Source organism: Balaenoptera borealis (assembly GCF_965194805.1).
Source record: "Balaenoptera borealis genome assembly, chromosome: 7".
Lineage (NCBI taxonomy): Eukaryota > Metazoa > Chordata > Mammalia > Artiodactyla > Balaenopteridae > Balaenoptera > Balaenoptera borealis.
The window spans coordinates 73,676,994-73,702,569 of NC_138864.1; the positions used below are offsets into that span (position 1 = coordinate 73,676,994).

Consider the following 25,576-nt stretch of genomic DNA (forward strand, 5'->3'; position numbering starts at 1 on the left):
GTGTGTGCCCCATGGTTCCCATGCCCGTGCCTTGGCTCAGGGTGTTCTCTTTGCCGGGAATGTGCTTCCTCTCAACGCGTCACACCCGGCCGTACCCAACTTCCCAGAATCAGCTCAGGCATCACTTCCTCCAGGAAGCCTCATTCCAGGACTCACGTGTCCTTTCTCCCCTCCCCCCAATTAAGTAGCTGTTCCTTGCGGTGGCTATTCCCTCCTTCCACCTTAGGGTACACCTCTGTACCTGTGTCTCCTTCACTGGCCTAGGAGCATGTTGAGGAAAGGAAGTTTGCCTTTTTCCTCTTTGGGTTTCTTCTACCTCCCCACACCTTGCACTTGGTAAGCAGGCACTAATTAGCAGTCTAATGTGTGGGTTAATATATCAGTCAGCCCGTTGTCAGCTGAATGAACAGCCTCCACTCAGGACAAGTGCCTGCTCCCATTCCCCTCCTCACTGCCCCCCACCTCGTCGTCTGACTTCTCTCACCAAGCAGCCCGAATCAGGTCTCCCGGCTCCTCACTGGCCTGCAGCCCAAGTAGGCATCTCCCTGTATCATGGCGGGCACCAACGACATCATCATCCACCAGAAAAACCAATGCCGGGGCTTTCCTGGTGGCGCAGTGGTTAAGAATCCGCCTGCCAATGCAGGGAACACGGGTTCGAGCCCTGGTCCGGGGGAAGACCCCACATGCCGCGGAGCAACTAAGCCCGTGAGCCACAGCTACTGAGCCCGCACACCGTGCCTAGAGCCCGTGCTCCGCAATGAGAGAAGCCGCCACAATGAGAAGCCCGCGCACCACAGCGAAGAGAAGCCCCCGATCACTGCAATTAGAGAAAGTCCGTGTGCAGCAACAAAGACCCAATGCAGCCAAAAATAAATAAATAAATAAATTTAAAAAAAATTATTAAAAAAAATGCCAACTTTATCATAAACGAGTCTTACATATTTGAAATAATTGTGCAGGATCCCTGGTGGAGTTTCATAAGCGTCTTCCTCCTGCTTGAGAGAAGGTGATGACATGGTGAGGAGGACACCGTGTCCTCTGGAAGGCTTGCTGCTAAGGCTTCGGGACACTCCCTGACATGGAGTCAGTTTGGAGATGCTGGCATAGGCCCCCCTGAGAACCATGTGCATTGGCTGTGACTGACCATTATGAGGCTCAGCAGAGGGGCTTGACTCAGAGCCCCTCTCCGAGGCAGTGGGGTCCCTGGCCCACCCCAGCCTCCAACTGCCACTCCCCTAACTGTCGCTTAGAACTTTGCTTCTCAGTACCCTCACCTGTGCCTGCCTGTCCTTCAGACGACTGCTGGCTTAGGAGCTGGGAAAGCTTTTTGAGGGCCAGGTGAAAGCCACATTTTGTGATTCAGGCATCCGCCAACTCTAGTTTTATAAGGAAAACTCAGCTGTCTTTGATTTTTGTTTCTTTGGTTTTGGTTTTGAGTGCTCTAAAATCTTGTTGCCTCTCCCCCTTCCGATGTGCAGGACGGCTGGGGAAGAAACCAACTTGGTTGCTTGAGCATCTTTTAATCCTTCTCAGCTGTGTGTGAAGACGGCTTTCCTCAGAGGAGTTCCAGATTTTATCAAAAAAAGAAATAATTATTTTACTCCTCAAAATGTAAATATCTTTTTAATATAAATAATAAATGCTCATTATAAAAATTCATACAATTCAGCATATCCTCCAATTCTGCTGTGATAGAGATAACCCATTGCTCTGATGTTGGATATTTAGACTGTTTTAAATTTTTTGCAGTTACAAACAATGAATGATGTAATGAACTTCTTTACACGTGTATTGTTGCCTATTTGTGTGAGTATTTTTATGGGATAAATTCCTTAAAATGTAACTGTTGGGTCTAATGATTGATGTTGCCAAATTACTCACCCAAAAAAGTTTACACACCTGCCACCTCCCGTGAAGTTATCTCAGGGCTGACTTAGCCACTGGACACAGAAGGCACATTGCCTAGGGCCCAGAATAGTTTTAGGGGTCATGAAAACTTCTTAATTTCTTTTAAAATCAGAAGAAAAAACCAAATATAATAATAATGAATATATAATATACAGTGAATCCAGCCTGGATTATATTTTTTATACTAATGAAGCCATAAAATATGCTTTTTCATATTTTATTATGGAGATGGGACCCAAGAAGGCAAATGTGTGTAAGGCCCCTACAAGTCATAATGTGGTCCTGGCTTATCCATTTCTCCACACCCTTGCAACTCTGAGAATTCCTTTTAGTTTTTGCCAGTCTTTTAGGCAAAAAAAAAACAAAAACAAAAAGACATTTCATGATTGTTTTTCTTTCCCTTGGTTATTTGTGAGATGTAGTCTTCTAAGTTGATTGACCATTTAAATTTTCTTTATGAATTGCCTATTTATGCTCCTTACTCATCTTTCTATTGAGTTGCTCATCTTTTCCTTGTTAAAAAAGTTCTTTTTACATTATAAGAAATATTGCAAATTTTATTTTCAGAATTTTGCATTTCAGATTTATTGCTATCTTTTTATGATGATGTTTAAAGTATTCCTGTACCCCAAATCTGTCAAGCATTTGTTACATGATATCATTCTTACAAAGGCTTACACAAATGTTCATTGATATTTTCTTCTATGGCTATTAATATGTATGATAATATCTTTAATTCATCTGCAATGCATTTTTGTAAAAGATGTGAAATAACTATTAAAATTTCTTTTCCAAGCATAGCTAATTGTTCCAACACCATGAGACAATAGAAATGCCACCTTTACCAAATATTAATCTCTTATTATATATATGAGTCTATTTCTTGAATCTCTTCCATCCCGTTGATCCGTTTATCTGTTGCCCTGCCAGCACCACACTTTTAATTGTTTAGCTTAATTATATTTTGGTCTCTGATTAGGTATATCACTATTCTCCCTCTTCCCCATAATCCTTCTCTTTCAGTTTTTTTCTTGATTATTCTCACACATTTGCTCTTTCTGATGAGTTACGTTTTCAAGTGCTGAATAAAAAACTCCATAAGTTTTGTAAAAGTTAGAGATTAATTTGAGGAGTAAGGCGCAATTTTATAAAACAGGGTCTGCCTCCCCAGGGGTGTGGTATCTTGTTCAGACCTTCTTCAGACGCCGTTCCCAGCTGGTCCTCGGCTTGTCCAAGCCCTTGCCATCTCAGCAATCTCCTCAGACTCCTCCATGGCTCTCTTTGTGGGACAGGAGGTCAGTAGCAGGGGCTTCCTTGAGTCTTCATGTCCCCAAGAGGTTAACGGGGTCCTTTTACTTTGCCATTTTGGTCTGCTTGGTACTGGTTTTCTGAGAACTATGTCCTGCTGCAAAACGCTGTGGCAAAGCTCATCATAATCTCTTACCTGGATTTCTGGTCTCTTTGCTTCCACTTTTGGTTACTCTGGCCCATTATCCACACTGTGCCTCGTGTAATCTTTCTAGTCAGATCCTCATGGCCTCCTGCTGGAAGACCTTCAGTGATTCTCCATTGTATTAATTATTCATTGCTGCTGTAAAAAATTACTACAAACGTAACACCTTAACACAACACAAATGTATTATCTTACAGTTCTGGAAGTCAGAAGTCTGAAATCAGTTTCACTGGGCTAAAATCAAGGTGTCAGCAGCGCTGTATTCCTTTCTGGAGGCTCTCGGGAAGAATACATTTCCTTACCTTTTCCGACTTCTACAGGCCTCCCACATTTCTTGGCTCATGGTCCCTTCCTCCATCTTTAAAAACAGCCACTGCATCACTCTGACCTATGTTTCCTCTTGTCACATCTTCTTCTCGGATGCTGATCCTCCTGCCTCTTATAAGTATGGTCATAAGGACCCTCGTGATTCGACTGGGCCCATCCAGTTAGTCCAGGATCATATTCCCACCTCAGAGTCCTTAACTTCATCACATCGGCAATGTTGCTTTTGCCATATGGAATAACATGGTCACAGGTTCAGGGATGAGGATGTGGACATGTTTGGGGGACCACTATTCAGTCATGGCTTGGGGATGAACTTGGCTTGCCAGCCCCGCAGTGACTGGCCCCCACTACTCTCCTGTCTAAACTCACTCTGCTTTCCCCTTTGAACTCCCTACTCCAGCCACATGAACTTCTTTCAGTTTCTGGAGCCTGCCCTCTCTGCTTCCTCCAGTCCTGGTCCAGGCTGATTCCTCTGCCTGAGAAAACCTTTCCCTACCTCTTCACCTGACTAACTCCTCCTCATCTTCCAGCCTTGGCTTAAACCTCACTTTCTCTGGAAGGTTTGGACAACCTCTTCTACTCCCTGAATCTTCTTCCAGACTTTGTTGCTCTCATAACATCCTCCATTGTTTCTGGCCCTGCTTATACTGCCTTTTATATTATTGCTTATTTGATTATCTTCTCTCCCAAAATGTAAGCTCTTTGAGGGCAAAGGTGACAAGGGCAGCTCCACACAAGAGGGAGTTTATTAACTCCTTGCAGAATGAATTCATAAACATATTAATTTCATAATAGGATGCAAGTTATTTTACTCTGTAGGCCTCATATTAAAAGTATTTGTTCATCATTCATTCAACAAATATGTGTTGAGCACTGACTTGGGAAGTACTGAACCAAGGAGTTGAAATTAAGAAAAAAATCATCTAATGTTATGAAGATGCTAAGGTTGTAGTGGTATGATCATAAGGACCTGAATAACAATTTTCCCTTTCTAGGAAAATGGACTTGGAGGTCAGTGAACCAATAGACTTTAGTTCTGGAGATCATCAACATCTGGTTCAGAAAGCAGCAGATGATAATATCCAGAGCAAGTCTGCTCGGTCCTACGGAACTTCATCTTCAACTCATGGGCCACAACAAACTCATGGGAATCCACACTCCAAAGCTGGTGAGCAAGGGGATACCTATGTGGTAGAAATTTCAGCAGAGACCACCACAGAGGACAGCAATACTTTATCTGGCCCATTCTCAGAAGCAGCTATCCGCAGAGGTGAGAATATAGAAATGACCTTTTCGGAAGAGAAAAGCAAATGTTCTCTTAAAATGTTTACACAGGGTGGATTGTAGGATTTAATTTTGCTTTTAGTTTTTTCCCAGTCATGCTTTACCATGAAACATGACATAGGCCTGCAATAACAGATGGTCCCCAAGTTTTCCAGGGCATTCATAAATTAATGATACACATATTATGGTGAATAACGTGGTTTTCTTAGGAAACGTGAATTAGTCATTGAACGTAGAATGTTCTTACCTACATACAAGGTGATACCATGATATTGGCTTAACTTTTAAAGAATACTAATTCAGAGCCCTACATATTAATTCTGTATAGGAAATACATTCAGCTGTACAGAAGTCCGAAAAACTGTGGCTTAAATAAATGAGAATTTTTTTTCTTTCATGAAATATGAAGTTGGAAGGTAGGCAATTCAAAGCAAATGCTTAGGTCCCCGGTGAACACTCTGCCACCTTTACGCCTTCTTAGGACCTGGACGACTTGAAGATGGACTGTGAATCTCATTGCTGTCTCCCTGTGGCCCTCACCCTCTACCTTGTGGCTGGAAAGAGGCCTTCTGGAGCTCTTAGTTGGCAGCTGAGGCTGCAATGGCCATTATGACTCCCTGACATGGATGGCAGTTTGTGTTGGTTGTTGGCTCTCTTCTTGTGGCTTGAGCTTCTCATCACATGGAGCTGGGTCCCAAGAAGAGGTAGACCAGATGGACAAGCCCCAGTGTGTAAGCATTTATCAAGCCTCTACTAATCAAGCCAGTGTTAATGTCTCACTGGCCAACACGTCATGTGGTCAAGCCCAGCGTCAATGTGGGAGGGCACTCCACAGGTTTTGCCCAATTTAAATTCTTATTTGTCTTCTTGTAATTGGATTGTAAGTGTTCTTTATGTATTAGATCCCTTTTCAGATACATGATATGCAAATATTTTCTCCCAGTTTGTGGGTTTTCTTTCACTTTCTTGATGGTGTCATTTGAAGCACAAAGCTTTTACTTTTGATGAAATCAATTTATTTGGTTTTATTTTCCTTGCTTGTGTTTTAGGTATCATATCTAAAAAAATCATTGCCTAATCCATGCTCACAATGATTTACACCTATGCTTTCTTCCAAGAATTATATTTCTTATGTTTATGTCTATGATCCATGTTTAACTAATTAAATTTTGTGTATGTTTGATATGAGAAAGGGGCCCAAATTCATCATTTTATATGTGTATGTCCAATTGTCCCAGCACCATTTGTTGAAAAGACTCATCTTTCTCCATTGAATTGTTCTAGTATGTTTGTTAGAAATCAATTGACCATATTTGTAGGATTGACCACAAATGTAAGGGACTATTTTAGGGCTCTCAATTCTACCTCATTGATCTATATGTCTAGTCTTATGTGGCTGGACCACATTTAATATCTATTCCCTCACAGTCCTTGATACATACTAGATGTGAATTTAATGTTAAATAAGTGGCTATTTTAATATAGGCAGCACACATTTGGGTATATATGTTCTGGCATTTTGATTAAGATAGCTCAGTCCTGTTTCTTTGTTGTCACACTTCATATGCACAGAAACTGCCCAGCAGAAGGACACAGTTGACAATCCTATAAGCCAACTTTAAGCAGCATTCTTTCTTTTTTTTTCTTCTAAAACTGGGATAAGGCCACAAAAAAGTAAATGGTCATCACCGGTGTCATATTCCGAGGGCTCCAGGAAAACCTGTGTAGTCAGCTGGAAGTAAGCAAACAGAGATGCCAACAAGCTCTGCATTCTGCTTTGGCACGCCATTGGCTTGGAACTCCTTGGTCATACTTAACAATTCGTCAGGTTATCAAGTTTCTGCACAAGCAGGAGGGAAGGGAGTTGCTAAAGGCAGGGAGGATAGAGAGAAAAGTGGTGGAGAAGCTCTGCAAACTCCCTGCAGCCCAAGTCCCTCTGCAGAGGGGTAAACACCCTCTCCCCCAGTAGTCCCTAGGGCATCACTGGGCTCCATCTATGCAGGGGTGCAGCTGAATCCCTAATGATGGGTTTGCAACATTCTGAGACTTTCAGGTCACTTTTGGTCCTAAGGAGGATGGGGTGTCCATAATGAGGAATTAAATCCCTGAGTTTGGTCTTTAAAATTTGGGGGCTTTCATGGATAAACCCTCAGATCTTCAATAAAATGCCTCTAACAGTCTGGACTGAGTCTTTTCTGAGAGTTCTGCAGAGCTGTACTGTTGTCACTCTATTGGCCAACTCTAAACTAGCACTCCCTTTCCTATCCTCAAAAAAATCAGAGGAAAATTTTCTTTCATTAAGTGTCAAAAACACGTAATTACATTTATATTTTTACTTTTGAATATTGTGTCATAAAAATAAGGTTTCTGTCTCCTCAGCTTTCATCATAAAAGTGTTCTTCCTCCTGTCAGTTCAGCTGCTGATCACCGGGGCAATCATCAGCCTGTTTCTCTTCTGGTAAATCTTTATTACTGATGTAAATTAAGTATTAAGCTGCCCATATTAATTCTCACTGAATAGCTCAATTTAATTTTGATCATTAAAAGATTATCTATTTTTCCTTAATCATTCATAGGATATAATATTTCTGTCGCTTTGTTTTTCTGAGGCAACTTCTAGATGAAGGTGTTGGTAGATTTCTGGAGTTTAACTTCCTAAGCTAAGAATTTTCCCTTATTTTGGGCACTATTCTCTTTTTTATTTTCCCCAAGCTATTTCCACAGATAAAACTGGGTAAAGGAAGAAAGGTGAGACTATGGAGGCCTTGGAGGCTGGAGCTCTGTTAAATGCAGAAATTATTTCAGGGACTATGATCCACCACGGCTTAAACCATCCTTTGAAAATCTGTGTTTACAAACAAACATATGAGAATTTGATTACGTTTGCTTTGTGTACATATCAATCTCAGTATCTTTTAAAATTAAAACTTCACTAGGACATTTGCATTTATCCAAATTTCACTTACAACTTATGACTGTACTTTTTTGTGACTCTATTTTAAGAAGCAAGATACAGTTTTATGTTTTACTGTTTCCTTTCCCATCTGTCATTGTCAACCATTTAGGGTTTCCCCCCTTTCTTCTCATGAGATTGTTTAACTTCTACTTAAATACTACACTAGTTAGCAAAATAAGCTACTTATTGTGTAAAACTATTATTTTTTTAACCAGGAAGGCTTTAAGAGTTTGGGTGGTCAAGAATCCCTGGTTCACCTACGCACTCTTGTAAGTATTATTGGATTAAATTAAAAGTTTTTTCTACTAGCTATTGATTGATGTCCTTATTAAAAATTAGGTAAAGGTATAACATTCTTTTTTAAAATTAATTAATTAATTAATTTTTGGCTGCGTTGGGTCTTTGTTGCTATGCATGGGCTTTCTGTAGTTGCAGCGAGTTGGGGCTACTCATCATTGTGGTGTGTGGGCTTCTCATTGCGGTGGCTTCTCTTGTTGCAGAGCACAGGCTCTAGGCACGCAGGTTTCAATAGTTGTGGCATGCGGGCTCAGTAGTTGTGGCTCGTGGGCTGTAGAGCACAGGCTCAGTAGTTGTGGCGCATGGGCTTAGTTGCTCCTCGGCATGTGGGATCTTCCTGGACCAGGGCTTGAACCTGTGTCCCCTGCATTGGCAGGTGGATTCTTAACCACTGCGCCACCAGGGAAGTCCCAAGGTATAACATTCTTGAAATGACAAAATTATAAAGATGGAAAATAAGCAAATTAGTGGTTGTGGGAGTTAGGGTTTTGTGTGTGTGTGTGTGTGTGTGTGTGTGTGTGTGTGTGTGACCATAATGGGATGGTAGGATATCTTAACGAGGAGATAGTTCCACATCTTGATTGTGGTGCTGGTTACATGGATCTGCACATAGATTTGCATCATAGGTCTATGACATAGCATTACGTATATACATGCTGTACCAATGTTACATTACTGGTTTGGGTATTCTACTTTAAATATGTAAAATGGGGGGAAACTGAGTAAAGGGTACACAGGACCTCTGTTCCTTTGCAGTTTCCTGTGAATCTACAAGTATTTCAAAATAAAAAATTTGAAAAAAGAACCCACAAGCTATGTGTGGATGGCAATGAGAAAAGTTAATTTTAAAAGCAAAAAAAAAAAAAAGAAAGAGGTAAAGGTAATAATCTACATTTTTGTTTACTTTATAATACTTATTATCAGATAATACATCTCTATATCTATCTACCTATATCATATGACATATCATATGATATAAGCAAATAACACATGGTTTTAAATTATCCCCAGGCCAGCATTTTTTGTTGTATTTATTATACTTGCTTGCTGTGGGAAGCTCCGCCGCCAGGTGCCTGCGAATTACATTCTCCTGGGATTATTTGTAAGTAAACCTCATTAGCATCCATTGTCGTTCATCTCTGAAATATATTTTCATCACATTATTAAATTCATTCCATTTATTGTGGAAAATCTTTCTGTGGAATAATACAAATAGAAATTATTTGTGAGACATTCTCTTAGATGAACTTTGAAGTCATAAACTTACTTATGACCTGGAATCCACACCCTTTTAACAAACTAGAGAATTTGGGGACCCTGGGCTACTCCTCGGTGCCAGCAAACTTGCTTCTGAGAGGCCCACTCTGGAGTCTGGGCTACATTTCAGGAACAGTTAACCTGACTGTCCTCTGTCAGAGACAAAAAACACATTTTGTTGTGGAGAGTGAGTTCACAAATTGTGTGCAAGAAATGTAATTTTCCTTATTTTTGTAAAATTTATTTTATTTCTTTTTCAATGTGTCCTGACTCTATTGTAATTGAGGTTTCTGTTTATTAATGTTTACACCAGTCAGGCCAAACCTCTTGCCTCCTGGAAGCAGTGGACTCTTTGAAACTCACTGACAGTAGTGTTTGCCCCTCTTAGGAAAATCCAGAACAGAATCTCAGTATGATTTAGTGTGTTGGAAAGAAAGTCAGATTCTTTGCGATTGCTCCCATGAACTGCTGACCACCCTTCCAAGTGAAGATTTACTTACCAATTCACTTGTTCCTCACCTGGTTCCATATCAGAGTTGAGGTAGCTTATAAAATATGCACAATATAAGAAGATAAGATAAATTGGTGGGGAAATCTGATGGAAAGAAAAATAAGGAAAGGAAAATAAAGCCAAAGGTGAGATTCGTGCACAAAATGCATAGTTCCATGCATTTGAGTGTGATGAGCCTAGATTTGGATCTGCGCCTCCTGGTGGTCAACGTGAGCAAGGACACATGGTCATGACGCTGGAGAAGACTGTGTCTTTGATACCCACATCTGGGCATTTCTTCAGCTGACGGAGCGTTGAGGGGCCTTTCTTAGCTGGTGTGGGTACACTGCTCATTGTCCCGGTGAGCAAGTAGAGTCTCCCAGTTCCTGCACTTAACAGCACAGACCACACTCAGAAGGGGTGGGAGTTAAAAGCCAGACATAGAAAGATACTGGGAATCCTGGGGAAGAGACGATGGGACGGGGAGAGGTATTTTTCCAGAAATTTTTGGATGTTTTCTTTTAACTTTTTCAATAGTTCTAATGTTTATTTCAAGAAGAGATCAAAGTTACTGATCTCAAAGGAAGCTCTCATCTCCAAGGTTTTGCTGTTTATTTCTAAGCTGGTAACAGCCTAAGAGAAGAAATATTATAAAAGGGAAGGTTGAAAGCAAGCACATTGTTAAAATATCATGTGTACGTGGAATAGATGCACTTAATAAAAAAACCTATAAGGTCAATAAAGACAGCTTACTTTGGTCTGTTGAACAAAGTAGAGAATCAGGTTTACCCACTGGGTTTGGGAGATCCAGAGAGGCAATCCGGGACTCCCGGGGCTCCGGTTCTTTTCCAGTCTCCAATCCTGGACGTCATTAGCCAGCTGGAGAAGTTCAAAGTCCCTCAGGCAGTCCTAGCACTGTGGATAGGATGTGTCCTCACATTTACTCCCGGAGACTAGAAGGTTCTTTCCTGGCTCTTGCCATGGACCAGCTAGTCTCTGGATTTGTCTCTGACGGAGCATCCTACCAGCTGGGGAATGTCCTCAGGCCTTGCAGCCGCTGCTGACTTAGTTCTTACTGGCCTGCCGGCTGTCCTGGAGCCTGACTGTGGGCCTGGGCACATCCTCATAGCCTTTTTGCTCTCATCCTCCAGCTTGACTGCCTTCTGGCTCTCAACCCCTCCCTCTCTCCCTCACTGCCCCATCCCTGGCTCCATTTGGACCATGGGAACCCTCCAGCCCCCATATAGCCCGCATACAGCCCCAGTGCAGCCCTGGTGCAGCCCTCTTCAGAGCCCTGGATTGGCACCTACCAATGCAGCTCCATGCTTAGTAGGTGTGTCCTCCAGCTCATCTCCTGGTACTGAGGTCTCAATCCTCATTCCACGTCTGAGGTTTGACGTATTTTATTCTCATCCAAGCACTATAAGAAAGGTCAGTACAGAAACCTTTGGTGGAGCATTAGTAGAAATAGCATATCCTGCTCTGATAAAATGTTAAGATTCTGTGTGGATGGCCCTATTTGATTAATGACAATATGGTCTACAGATAAAGCTTTTACCTTGGTTTCCACATTCCTAATTAATACATATTTAACTCACTGAATATGTTGAAAGTTGCTATTGTGTTCTAAGAAATATTTACTCATGAAATAATTTTTTCTGTCAGTCGGGGAGAACGATAAAGAAATGTTTGTTTCCATTATTTATTTCCCATATTCATAGCCTGTAGCTTTGTGCGCTGGGATCATACATATTCCCACTAGCTCACTAGACCCTGCCAGAATGCACAAACCTCAAACCACCATCTCTTCTGGATTTTGGCCTTGGGGTTCAGGCTTCTGATTTATTGTGATTTTTGTTCCTAGACAATTCTTCAAGGTCTGCTGCTAGGAACCGTGTCAGTGTAAGTCTTTGATACACATTTGTGTGTGTGTGTGTGTGTGTGTGTGTGTGTGTGTGTGTGTGTGTGCTTTTCTTTGAATGCTATGTGAACAATAATCACAGTCTCTGGTTTTAGTTTCTATAATGCCGAGGAAGTGTTGTGGGCAACGGCAGCAACCGCTCTAGTGACGATATCACTCACTTTATTTGCTCTTCAAACAAAAGTACGTATTATCGAAGCAGATTTCTGTCATAAGGGAGTGTGTGAATATGTTTCTTTGCCCCTCCTCCCTCGGGCTCTCGGCTTTCTGTGGGCCACACCTCCATGGAGTCCTTGCCTTCAGGCTTCTGGCTTTCCTAGTAACCATGTTAAAAAAGTAAAAGGAAACAGGTAAAATTAGTTTTAATAATATATTTCATTTAACCCAGTATATGTGAAGTGTTATCATTTCGACATGTTATCAGTATAACAAAAATATTAATGAGACACCTTACATTCTTTATTTCGAAATTCAAATCCAGTGTGTATTTCATACTTGCAGCAATCTCAGTTTGAACTAACTGCATTTCCAGTGTTCAGTGGCCAAGTGTATTGAAAGCACAGCTCTAGACAAACTTTCTTAGCAGGCATCAGAGTCACCTGGAGAGCGTGTGAAACACAGAATTCACTCCTCCTGGAGTTGCTGCTTCACAAGGTCTGGGATGGGGGCCAATAACGTACATTTCCCAGGCGCTGCTGATGCTTCCGGCCTGAGAACCAGACTCAGGGACCTGGTAGATTATTCTCTTGGTGTGGTAAGGGTAGGGAGTGAAATAGGAAAAATAGAGGAATTAGGAAAACACTCTTGCAAGAAAATACCTTGGATTCTTTTGCTTCCTAATCCATTTTTTTTTCAGGCCAGAAGACGAATATTCCTCTTTCTTTAAAAAAAATTCTAATCTTCCCTAGGCTGACTTGGTTACTGATTTATAGAAGCAAAACCAAAAAGCATATTAATAAATTTTAAGATTACAAAAGAATAATTAACAATAATTTTTGAAAGCTTAGTATATGTATTTTTATTGAAATATATACATACAAATGTGAAAAAGGTACCCAGTTAACATCTTTGTCTATTTAATTCCATTAATGTAGTCTATGCACATGCTTTTAAAAATATGAATGATTATGATCATACTATACTTACAAATTTACATCCTGCTTACTCAGTGTACATTTTTTATTAGGGAAAATTTTATATAGATACAAAGAATAGTTTAATGAACTCCCATGTGCCCATTACCTAGTTTCAAAAATTATCAATTTGTGGCTCCTGTTATTTCATCCATATCCTACCCTTTTCTCCCTCCTGAAGAAATACAACACTTTTTATGTAGCATTTTTCAGTGCTTAGGGGCTAATGGATTTCCATGGTTCTTGGGATTAGCCAGGGGAAATTATTAGCAAATGGGCCAGTTTCCGCCTAGTGGGTACACAATGCATCTCTAAACACCTTGAAATTGCTTATGGATGATAATTTAATTGGTTTTGTGTTGTTTATGTTTCCTCAGTGCGATTTCACCTTGCTAAGTGGAATGCTGTTTGTTTTACTCTTCGTACTTATTATCTATGGAATTCTCTTAATCTTCATACGATCATACGTAAGTGGGATCTCCTTTGTAAACCTCAGAGAATTGTTAGAATATAGGGTGAAGTGCTGGTTGTGTTGTTGGTCTGGATCCTCTGAGAAGCAGACACCAGATGGGTGAAACTTGCAAGGACTTTGATAGGAGAAATGTCTGCGGGAGAAAAGTGTGGCGGCAACGAAGGCTGGAAGAGCTGTCAGACCACGACAGCATATGTGACCCCAGGTTCAGGAGAGGGAAGGAAGGTGGGAGCACTCTGGATGTGGTGCCATCAGGGGCTCCTGGAGCTAATGTGGACCATTACAGCAGTCCGGGGTCTCCCAGGAAGGTCCTGCTGCCCCCACTAATGACTGAGATGGCGAAGCGTGACCCAGGAGCAAACTACAGTGGGTTGCACCACACAGCCACCGGGCCCTGGTCAGTTACATGCCCCTCCCCGTAGCTGGAGGTCTGTGAGGCCACCTGCTGCACCAGCTGTGGTAGGGGACCACTGACAGGAGGTCTGGGCATGAAGATTGAGCTCCGACCCTAGGCGACAGCTGTCCTCCCCTGAGAGGATCTTGGGGTGAACCACTGACAGACCCTTGTTCTAAATATGTCCAACCTTGTTGGACTCTGGCAATTTTGAATCCTTCAGACTCCAGTTGTCAGCTGTTTCCTTACACCTAGCTCAGTCTGGAAACACTGTGCCTCCCCCTCTGTGTCACTGACTCCTGATTTCTCTCTTTCCCCGAGAACCTTCCCTGGTTAGCAGAGTGTTCCCCAACCCTCTAGGACTAGCTTTCTCCTCCTAAAGAGTGAACGCCATTATGCTTCTCAGATGTTATACACCACTTCCTTTTGCTCTTCTACAGCCAAACCCTTTGGCATTTAGGCCAATTTGTCACATATTCTGATCAGGGCTGTTCTGGTTGCAAGGAACACATACCGCACAGACTAGGTCAAGGCAAAGACCCAGAGACTCTCATGGAGTTCCTAGGTGGGAAGAAGAGCCAGAATTCACGGAAATGGAAACCCCACCTCCCTTTCTTGAACTGAGGTGATTGGCCATCTCTGCTTGTGAAGTAATAGCTCCAACACTAGCTCATGATAGAACTGCTGCCTGGATTCCTCTATCCTGAGAATTGATTTCTAACTGGCCTAGAGCATCTGTTTGATCCTGGTCACATGTAAGAGGCTCTTGGTCGGTCAAGAGATTCACTGCTGTTGGAGTGTTATCTTCCACCTCTTGTCAATCAGCTCTAGCAAGGCTGTGTGAGGGTCACTATGTTCCCTGAGCTGAGGGGAGGGCACATTCTCTTGAAGAACTATGTGGATGGGGCTTGCTGAATGGAATTGAGTGGATGCTGTTGACCGACTATGTTCAAGAAAAGATTAATTCTCTCCACAGCTTTGACTTTCTTAATATCTTATCTAACAGCAGTGACCTAAGTGATCCCCTGAGTTGTTCCAAGTCTTACTCTTAATATACAGTGGTTTCCTTTCTTTTTGCAGTGGTTGCATCTATTGTATGCTGGACTTGGAACTGTGATCTTCTCACTCGTAAGTCCATTTCTCCCTTTCTTTGACAAAGAGTATGGTATGTGCATTGATGGGGCCCTAAGCCCTCTGCTAGGCCTGGAGTCAAGTGGAGTCAGTAATTCACTGCAAACCTCTCCAGGTCACTTGCTCCTTCCTCTGTCTTCTCGTCCTCCTCCTCCTCCTTTTTATTTTTTATAAAGACAATTCTTTTTAGAGCAGTTTTAGGTTCTTAGTAAAACTGAAAGAAGGGTACAGAGATTTCCCATATACTCCAGCCTCCATACACGCATGGCCTTCCGCATTATCAATAGCCCTCACCAAAGTGGTACATTTATTACAATTGATGAACCTATATTGACACATCATAATCACCCAAAGTCCTTAGTCTACATTAAGGTTCACTCTTGGTGTTGTACATTCTATGGATTTGGACAAATGTATAATGATATGTGTCCATCATTGTAATATCATACAGAATATTTTCACTGCTCTAAAAGTCCTCTTTGTTCTACCAGTTGATCCCTCCCCATCCCCAACCCCTGGCAACCACTAATCTTCTTACTGTTTCCAAGTTTTGCCTTTTCCAGAATGTCATAGAGTAGGAATCATACCATATGAAGCCTTTTCAGATTGGCTTCTTTTACTTAGTATTTGCACTTTAGATTTCCTCCATGTCTTTTCATGGCTTGGTAGCTCATTTCTTTTTAGTGTTGAATAATATTCCACCATCTTGATGTACCACAGTTAATTTATTCATTCACCTACTGAGGGACATCTTGTTTGCTCTCAAGTTTTGGCAATTATGAATAAAACTGCTATAAACATCCATGTGCAGGTTTTTGTATGGACAGATGATTTCAACTCCTTTGGGTAGATACCAAGGAGCATGTTCACTGGATCATACAGTAAGAGTATGTTTAGTTTTGTAAGACAGTATTCCAAAGTGGTTGTAATATTTTGTATTCTCACTAGCAGTGTATGAGAGTTCCTGTTGCTCCATGTCCTCACCAGCATTTGGTGTTGTCAGTGTTCCAGAATTTGGCCATTCTAATAGGTGTGTAGTCGTATCTTATTGTAATTTTAATTTGCATTTTCCTGATGACATATGATGTAGAGCATCTTTTCATATGCTTATTTGCCATTTGTATATCTTCTTTGGTGAAGTGTCTGTTAAGTTCTTGGGCCCATTTTGTAATCAAGTTGTTTGTTTTCTTATTGTTGAGTTTTAAGAGTTCTTTGTATATTTAGGATAACAGTCCTTTATCAGATATTTCTTTTGTAAATATTTTCTCCCAGTCTGTGGCTTGTCTTATCATTATCTTCACATTGTCTTTCACAGAGCAGACATTTTTAATTTTAATGAAGTCTAGTTTATCCACTATTTCTTTCATGGATCATACTTTTGGTGTCATATCTAAAAAAATCATCGCCATACCCAAGGTCATCTAGGTTTTCTCCTATGTTATCTTCTAGGAGTTTTATGTTTTACAATTAAGTCTATGATTCATTATGAGTTATTTTGTGAAAGGTGTAAGATCTGTGTCTAGATTCATTTTTTTGGCATGTGGATGTCCAGTTGTTTCAGCACCATTTGCTGAAGAGACTATGTTTGCTCCGTTGTATTGCCTTTGCTCTTTATTCTGTCCTGTTGATCTATTTGTTTAGTCTTTTCACCAATACCACACTATCTTGATTACTGTAGCTTTATAGTAAATCTTGTTGTCTGGTAGCATCAGTCCTCCAATTTTGTTCTTTTCCTTCAATATTGTATTGGCTATTCTGGGTCTTTTGTCTCTCCATATAAACTTTTGTTTCTCCATATGGTTTGTCAATATCCACAAAATAACTTGCTAGGATTTTGATTGGGATTGTGTTGAATCTATAGATCAAGTTGGGAAGAACTGATATTTTGGAAATATTGAGTCTTCCTATCCATGAACATGGAATGTCTCTCCATTTATTTAGTTCTTCCTTGATCTCATTCATCAGAGATTTATAGTTTTCCTCATATAGTTCTTGTATATATTTTGTTAGATTTATACCTAAGTATTTAAGTTTTTTGGATGCTAATGTAAATGGTATTGTGTTTTTAAGTTCCAATTTCACTTATACATTGCTGCATGTAGGAAAGTAATTGACTGTTGTACAGTAACTTTGCATCCTACAACCTTGTGATAATTGCTTATTGAACCCTCAGATGCTCCTGGGGCTTCTAATCCTGACCAGGGCTTCCCTGTGGGCTGGCTGTCTCTTGCATGGTGTCCTGAGCCCTCTTCCCCTGGGGTTGGGGGGAAGACAGCTGGATCCCAGCTCACCTTACTCTCCCACTTTCCTGTCTGCCTTCAAACACATAACCTCACCTGAGAGGTGCACTCCTAACCGCCAATACATGAAATGATTAGGAGTCATTATCTCTCTTGTAAGAAGAAATAAGATAAAGTCAGGGTTTCTTGGAGGGGAGGAAGAAAGAAAAGCACTTTTCCACAGAAGGACTCCAGGGTGACAGATGGATGCTAAGATCAAGGCTGGAAGCTCAGCTGCTAGAGGCCTTTTTTAAAGGATGACCAACTGTCCTCGTTTCCCTGGGACTGAGGGGTTTCTGAAGACACACAAAAGTCCTGGGCAAACTGGAATGGTTGGTCATTCTAGCTTTTTCTGCCACAGAGTTACTGGAATCAGACATAGGGAGAGGGAGGATAAGTGGGAAGGGACTTAGTGGTCCAGGTGAAGCAGTCGCTTTGGCAACCCGCAGATTTGGGTTTGACTCCCTTCTCTGCCACCTGCTACAGTGTGATCTTCCCTTCTTGGAGGCTCTGTTAACCTCACCTGCCTCAACTGGGTCATTCCCATATTACATGAGATGGCATCTATCATGAACCGATATGAGGCTACCCAGAAGGTGCCCCATTCTTTTCCTCCTGTTTCTTTCCTCCCCTCCTCCTCATTCTTAGAAGCCTGAGTGGCAACCAGGACGCTGGGAGAGCTGATACCTGAATTACTTGGGACAGGTTTCCCTGTAGTGGATGTTGTTCTAAAATGGATTGTTTTAAAGAGTCTTTAAAACCCCAAGAATTCTTTGTAATGCCAGGGTTGACTTGTCTGATGCGGCTCTGCCTCACGGCACTAGACTCTTAGTCTACAGTCTGGATATAAAGACCTGAGGAGCCGCTTGTTTTCTTTTCCTCCTTCTAATGCGCTTGTGCTGCCCACATCTGCTCACTTCGCAACAAACACAAGGGTGAGAGGGCTCTCTGACTTTTTTTCTTGATGCTTTAGAAGCTCATAATTTTACCTACCGCAGCTGAGCTAAAACATTTAATTGGGGGTTATTTAACCATATATGAGTCTTCTCATTCTATTTTGGAAATACTGACATTGTCACAAAGCCATCTCCAATGTCAAGTTTTGAAAAATGCTATCACCCAAAGGAAAGTTCAGAATTATTGCTGTGGGTGAGTCTAAATGTTGGGGAACCATCTTTATTTTCATTCTTTTTTTCAGTGAGAACATGTGGGAAAATCACAAACACAGGGCATTTTGTAGTTTCTCTCTGTGTCCAATCTGCCCACCTGCTCTACATCACTGGCTAAAGGCACAGAGCTTTCTGGACTTGGAAGGAAAGGAAAGTAAGGCTCACAGATTTGGTCCCACTGGCTTCAGGAGAATGAAGCACTTGCTTTAATAGATAAAGCACAAACCTGGGGACATCATGAATGATTGAGGCTGTAAGAATAATATCTATAGCCACAAATTTACTCTCTGTGATATATTTACTGATGGTAAATAATTTTTCCAGATAAATTTAGGATACTTACTTGATAGAAATGTACAATTTAAGTAGCTAATTCTTCTTTCTTTTCTTTAAGTACTTGGTGATGGATGTACAGCTGATGGTGGGAGGGCGCCATCATCATTCTGACCTGCACCCTGAAGAGTACGTTTTTGCTGCCCTGAACATCTACATGGACATAATCAACCTTTTCCTTTTTATTTTGCAACTGATTGGACTGGGACGGTAGTCATACGGCCAAGGCTGGCTCGTGCTGAAAAGAGGGAAGGAGGGATGCCTGTGAAGACATGCAGAGGTTACCACTCCATAAGACCTTCTATTTTAAAATACTTACTTATTTTTTTGTCAAATGAAAGTGAGCATTCAGTAAATGTTAGCTGTAGCTGTTATATATTTTTAGTTCCACTGTCACATTGCAAAACTTTCTGGTGGACATTTCTGATTTTTATAAATTCAAAAGGTGAGCTACATAACTACATACTTAACAAACATTTGTAAGATGCTCATTACTTTGTGGAAGTTTTCCAGGCACTATTTAAAGCTGTAAGCAACATCCCTCTACATAAATAACATTGATTACAGAAACCCATATTTACTCCATTCTCTTCTCTTGATTTGGACATTTGGTGGGAATATTTTGGCATCTGACTTTTTTTAAGAGTAAGAGAAACTATAAAGAATTCTGCCTTTCTCTTGGATTCCAGAGTCAGACTGGAGAAGTAAATTCTATCTTGAGAGATCTCTTTGTTTCTACCTCAAACTATCTGTGTGCTCCAAGGGGAGCCTTTTGGGTCTGAACCGCTTCAGTGTCTGGCAGGAACGTAAGAAGGGGCCATTTCCAGCATGGATGAATTGTGCAGGGGGGAGGATGGGGAAATTAGATGAACTCTTCTGGTCTCTCTAGTATTTATCATAGAGCTTTATTTCAAAATTTAACTGAACATACAGATCTCAAGTAAGACATATGGACTTAAATACAAGCAATATAGTCACATACCTCTACCTGACTTTTTGATTACATATTTCAGATTAGCCATATCTCCACTATTTTAGTAGAGTTTCTTTATTGTGTTTATGATCTCTTATTACTACCAGTAAAATCCTGAAGATGGGTGTAACCTCTGAAATGTGAGCAAGTAGAAGAGAAAGGGACTTTTCAGCTACCCAGCAAAAAATCTAGGAGGACCCTCTAAAGCTCCTGGGTCAGGATATCTTAAAAATCACCATCTGTACATACACCTGCCAAACTCATGGTGAATTAATTACATACAAGAAAGAAAATTCAGCTGGGAAGCTTGAGATTTTGCATATTCTTTTGGCATCAAGACAACCTTCCTGCATATAATAGGGACACACTGGCCAATTTATTTCTCCATTGACGTTTCTGCCATCCCCACACCACATTAGGCATTTCTCTTGTCTCAGCAATGCTCCCAACCACACAAAGCCCACTGTGAGTCTATTGTATGTGCCATCATACAGCAGTGGTGACTTGATTAAAAGAAATCCTACTGCTTCTATGACAACCTTTTGATTTCTGCATTTAGTAAGGACTCTGAGCAAGACATAACCTTTTACGGTCAGTCTATCAAATGAGTAGATTACTTTGTTCTCAATGACAGAAATTCACCTTTTGAGAAGAGCGTCCACGATTTGAAAATCTGTCAGGAGTGGTCCCAAATCCAGTGATGGGTAGCACATCTGTAAATCAACCCAAGATGTCCATAATGGGGCAATGGAAACTTAAAGAAAAAGAATCCATAGAAAAATTTAGGTTATACTTTCTATAATGCTGACAAATCCTGGGCCTATAATTTACTTTTAACTTTTCTTATCCCAAATGGGTATTCCCTCATCCAGCTTTAGGCATGGTTTGCTGAGCAAATCTATCTATACACAAGTGGACCCTAGTGAAACTACTCATGTTAAAGGCTAGTAAGCAGTTAGCCATGGCCTTTTTAAAATCGGTATGCCACTTTGCACTCATAGGTTCAAAGAATATCAATGGCTAAAATGCTGTGGCATATGTTTGACATTACTATCCAGACGAATGTTGGCAGTTTCAGTATCTTTTGCTTAAGTCAAATTCCTTGAAACAGATCAATCAACTGCTGAAGATGTCGTCAATGGTTTCCAAGTCGTAGCACTATTGATAGATTGTAATGCACTAAGATAACATTTGATTTATCTGATTGTTGCTCTAAAGCAAGTGTCAGCAAACATACGACACACACCAAATTTAGCCTGCTATCATTTCATTTTTTTAAATTTTGTTTTGAAGTAATTATAGATTCACAGGACATTGCAAAGATAATTCAGAGAGGCCATGTGTACTCTTTACCCAGTTCCCCCCAATGGTTATCTCTTACATAATGTACAATATCAAAACCAGGAAACTGACATTGGGTACAATATGTATGTATAGTTCTGTCATTTTAGCACATGTAAATTCATGTAACTCCCATTGTAACCAAGATACAGACTGTTGCATCACCACAAAAATGTCCCTTTTTCTACCCCTTTATAGCCACACACATACACCTCTCTTCCCCCCAACACCCCTCACTCCTGATAACCACTAATTTGTTTCCATAACTATTATTGTCATTTTAAAAATGTTAAATGGATGAAATCATACAGTACGTGACATTTTGAGGTTGGATTTTTTTCACTCTGCATAATGCCCTTGAGATCCATCCAAGTCGTTGGAAGTTGTGTCACTAGTTCACTCCCTTTTATTGCTGAGTAGTATTCCATTGCATGGATATATCACAGTTAATCATTCCCTTACTACAGGACATTTTGGTAGATTCCAGTTTTTGGCATAAAGCTGCTATGAACAATTGTGTGCAGGTTTTTGTGGACCTAAATTTTCACTTCTCTGTGATAAATGTCTAGGAGTGCAAATGCTCGGTCATATGGTTAGTGTATGCTTAGTTTTTAAAGAAACTTCTCAACTATCTTCCAGGGTGGCTGTATCACTTTACATTCCCACAGGCAGTGTATGAGTGACCCAGCTTCTCTGCAACCTTGGCAGCATTTGGTGTTGATGCTCATTATTTTAGCCATCCTGATAGGCATGTAGTGTCTTGCTGTGGTTTAAATTTGTATTTCCTAATGGATAGTGATGTTAAACAACTTTTCATGTGCTTATTTGTTTGCCATACATCCTCTTTGGTGAAATGTTTCTTCATGTCTTTTGTCCATTTTATATTGGATTGTCTGTCTTTTTATTGTTTAGTTTTGAGAGTTCTTTATATATTCTAGAAATGTGGTTTGCAAACATTTCCTCCCTGTCTGTAGCTTGTCTTTTCACCTTCTTCATTAGGTCTTCTGCAGAGCAAAGCTTTAAACTTTGATGACGTCCAATTTATCAATTTTTTCTTTTATGGATCATGCTTTTGGTATCAAGCGTACTTTTTCTTTTCCAAAATAGTTTTAGCTCCTTTGCCTTTCCATATTTTTAGAATATTTCCAAATTTTAGAATTATCTATAGCTATAAGAAAATGTTGCTGGGATTTGGTAAAGTTGCTGCCAAGCAATTGAACCAAACCCAGGCATTCTGTGAACTGAGACACCCCCCACCTCCTACTAAACCAGTGGCTTTACTTTAGGCAGTGAAAATATACACAAAATATCCCCCAAAGGTAGCTACTAATTTTTCATGTAGATTTAAGATACTTGCTGCTACAGTCAGGCTAGCTGTGATCTCTAATATACCATTTGTTTGACTTGCAAGGCCTGTTGGGCCCATGTTAATTCTCCAATGCCAGGTGACCCACCCCAAAGTGGAGATGTCACATCAGTGAGTCCCAAGGTCTCCATGGGTCAGGCATTCAGTTTCAAGAAGAGCCTAGGAGCCAGTTAATAGCTGCCTTTCTGCAAAATGGTGTACTAGGTGGCTGCATCAGGCAGGTGGCAATGTTGTGCTGGGAAATGGCTTGGGCCATTTGTTGTGCTGCCCATGGCTTGGGCAGTACTTGGGCTGCCACCAAGTCTTTAACACAAGGAATGATTTTACTTTCTCCTCTTGGAATTCTACATTGTTTCTGTTGGACCACCAGAGAGGGGACCAAGAGGCAGAATGGGGAGTGATTTATGCTCCACTCTCACCTCTCTACATGTAGCAGTCCCTAAATGGGAGATGCCACACCGATACTTATGAGACAGGTAACTGTGGGCACATAATCGTCAATTCCATTAAACATTCAGATTTGGGAGCCGCATTATATTCAATCAGCCAAAGGGCCCCACCCACAAGGGAAGCCTCCCTTCCCCTCTATGGAGTGTGTCCAAATTCCTTTCTCCTGGCTGAATAGTCTAAAATGCTCTTGAGTCAGGAGCTACATACAACAGGTGGCAAATGGATGCCAGATTACCTTGTCCCTCAGCCGAGAGGGTAAGGAGCCCAAGAGATGGGGGAGGCAGGTCTGTGGGGAGAACACTTAACTGTTGCCCTGTTCTCCCCCCTTAGCCCCTCGCTCCAGGGCCAGTGCCTGAACACTGGCACAAATACCTCTCCTACAACAGTGGTGACACACGTCAACATCCAGAGAGAACAGGGCCCACGGGCTTCTTTCTTCCCCACATACACCTCCGCAATTACCTGGAGTCCTTGGCACCTTCTGTCCCTCCTGCACCCGGCGCTTCATCCTCTCATCCTCACTGCCGTCAGGGGTCAGGGGTCACGGGCCAGGGCGTAAGCGTAGCCTGATCTGCATTTCTGGGCAAGGCTTTGCAGTCACTTTTGCATTTGAACAGTGGTGGACTGCTTGTAGCCCAACCACATGAACTTCTCATGTTTTTGGTCCACTCAAAGCTCTCAATCAAAGAGCAAGGTTCTTATTGCTGATGACATTTAGTTCACATTTGGGGGCTCCCTGATTCAGCAGCCACAGCCATACTGCCTTTCAGGTAGGGCCGCAAGAATTGCTGTTTTGTCATGAAAACTTTCCTTCCTGTCTGCCTTCGGGAGTTAGCAACAATCAAGGCACCATTTGGACAGGGCAGCTTGTTTCAACCCTACTTCTTTTCGTTAAGCCTGTAAACATTGGCTCAACTCCTGTTCAGGAAAACATAGGACAGCGGGAACCCTTATCCTTCCCCCACCTCTTAGCTATCTCTTGAGTGAGAGCATTCACTACCAGACAGATTCCAGGGAGTCTTATATTCCCAAACCTGGTCCAACGGTTCCTCTTCTACAAAATCATGTCTCTTTCAGCATTCCATTCCTCGCTGCCAAAATCGTCAGGTCTGGGATTTGATTTTATCGAGTAAGTTAGCCTGTCAGAGTTTCGTGGATGCTGACAGAAGACACAAGACCCTGGGTCAGAGGCAAAGGCCTTTATCACTCAGGGCACAGCATGCAGAATGAATGTCAGCATACTTGTGCCAGTTCCTCAAGTCCCCAGTTCCACAGGGGCAACACAATGGGCCCAGATGAATGCCAAGCGTGCAGGGGGTTTGTGTCGCAGCTGCAGAACAGAGTGTGAGGAATCCAACACTTTGACAGCAAGCCTGCTCCTTGTCCTCAAGCTTACTAGCTATATAAATCCTGAGAAGTGGTCCAGGCAAAACTCTTGCCAGGCCTTGCAGTCTTGGCACCCTGAGCAAGCACATAAGAAGCCCAGGAGAACTGTACTGTCTCATCTAATAACTACCCTTCTCTATATTGTATTTTCTTCACTCCTTCATGAATATCTCTCTCAGCCTGTCTGTAAACTGATGTCTTGTGCAGGCTAGGCCATTATGCAATGGCTGGCTAAGAGATGATATATAGCCTGATAAGGAATATTTTCAAATTACAGTTTTAAAGACAGAAGAAGAATAATTTCTTCAAAAGTTTGGCCATCACTCAGTTTGTCAGCCACCTGTCAGTCTTAAGTGCAACAGAGAGCTAAATTTAGGAAACTTTTCTCGTCCATCTTTCTTTAAGAAGTACGACTACTCCCAGCTCCTAAAATAATGACAGCCATGTAATAATCTAGAAAGAGCTACTTACATCTTTCTAGAAAGAAATCTATTCTAGAGAGAAGGGGATAATGATTGACAAGGCAGTAACATACTGTTGCTAAGGTGACTGTTGCTAAGGTGACCTAGGAACTATGCCCATAGTCCAGGGCTGAGATACTACTACTCAGCCCAAGAGCCAAGCACATGAACACTTTTCTCCTATGGCGTTTTTGTTTCAGCCTTAAAAAAAAGAAAAAAAAAAAAACACCCAAATTTGTATTATCATGTAATATTTAGATTCCAAGATTTTACTCTTTAGTGATTTACTAACTATAACTTTTAAAATTATGACCAAACTTCAGTAAGTCTCAGATTTTAATTCATAATAGGTAAGCAACAATATTTGAGGACTAAAAAGGGAACAAAAATGAGATCAGTGGCTGTAATAAACATGCACATGGACATTGGAGCTAAGCTTGAGATCCACTCAATGAAAGGCACAAATAAGACGATGACTCTTGGTGGTTATCACGGGCACATCCTGTGAAGCACCAGCCGGTGGCCTGGAACTTGTGCCTGTGCACTTTGAAGTACAGATGCCGAGGGGTGTTGTAATAACTCAGATGGGAAAGAATAATAAAATGATTGAGAAGCAGGCATTTCTATTCATATGGCATAAGAAATTTTCCTATCCTAAGCAATTTCACAAAATATCTTAAAATTATATTTTACTGTATGTTTCTATTAGAGATTTCAAGGAAAAATCACAACTTTTCTTCTGAAATCTACAGTGATAAAAAATAATGACTGTTGAAGTCACAGCGTTTTAAC

General features: G+C 41.2%; 1 protein-coding gene across 1 annotated transcript; it reads left to right on the top strand.

Moving 5' to 3' along the window:
* The first annotated feature begins 731 nt into the window (after window positions 1-731).
* LOC309632671 (protein lifeguard 2-like) lies at window positions 732-22,729 on the top strand. Its single transcript, XM_082400426.1, has 8 exons — window positions 732-1,614; window positions 4,687-5,034; window positions 9,240-9,330; window positions 11,840-11,877; window positions 11,992-12,079; window positions 13,407-13,496; window positions 14,976-15,023; window positions 18,869-22,729. Coding segments are annotated over exons 1-8 (858 nt in total). The 5' UTR covers window positions 732-1,612; the 3' UTR covers window positions 19,022-22,729.
* The last annotated feature ends 2,847 nt before the right edge of the window (window positions 22,730-25,576 follow it).

Coding starts and splice junctions, on each gene's coding strand:
- LOC309632671 (XM_082400426.1), top strand. Junction 12,080..13,406: donor TATTTGCTCTTCAAACAAAA/GTACGTATTATC, acceptor ATGTTTCCTCAG/TGCGATTTCACCTTGCTAAG. Junction 13,497..14,975: donor TAATCTTCATACGATCATAC/GTAAGTGGGATC, acceptor TTCTTTTTGCAG/TGGTTGCATCTATTGTATGC.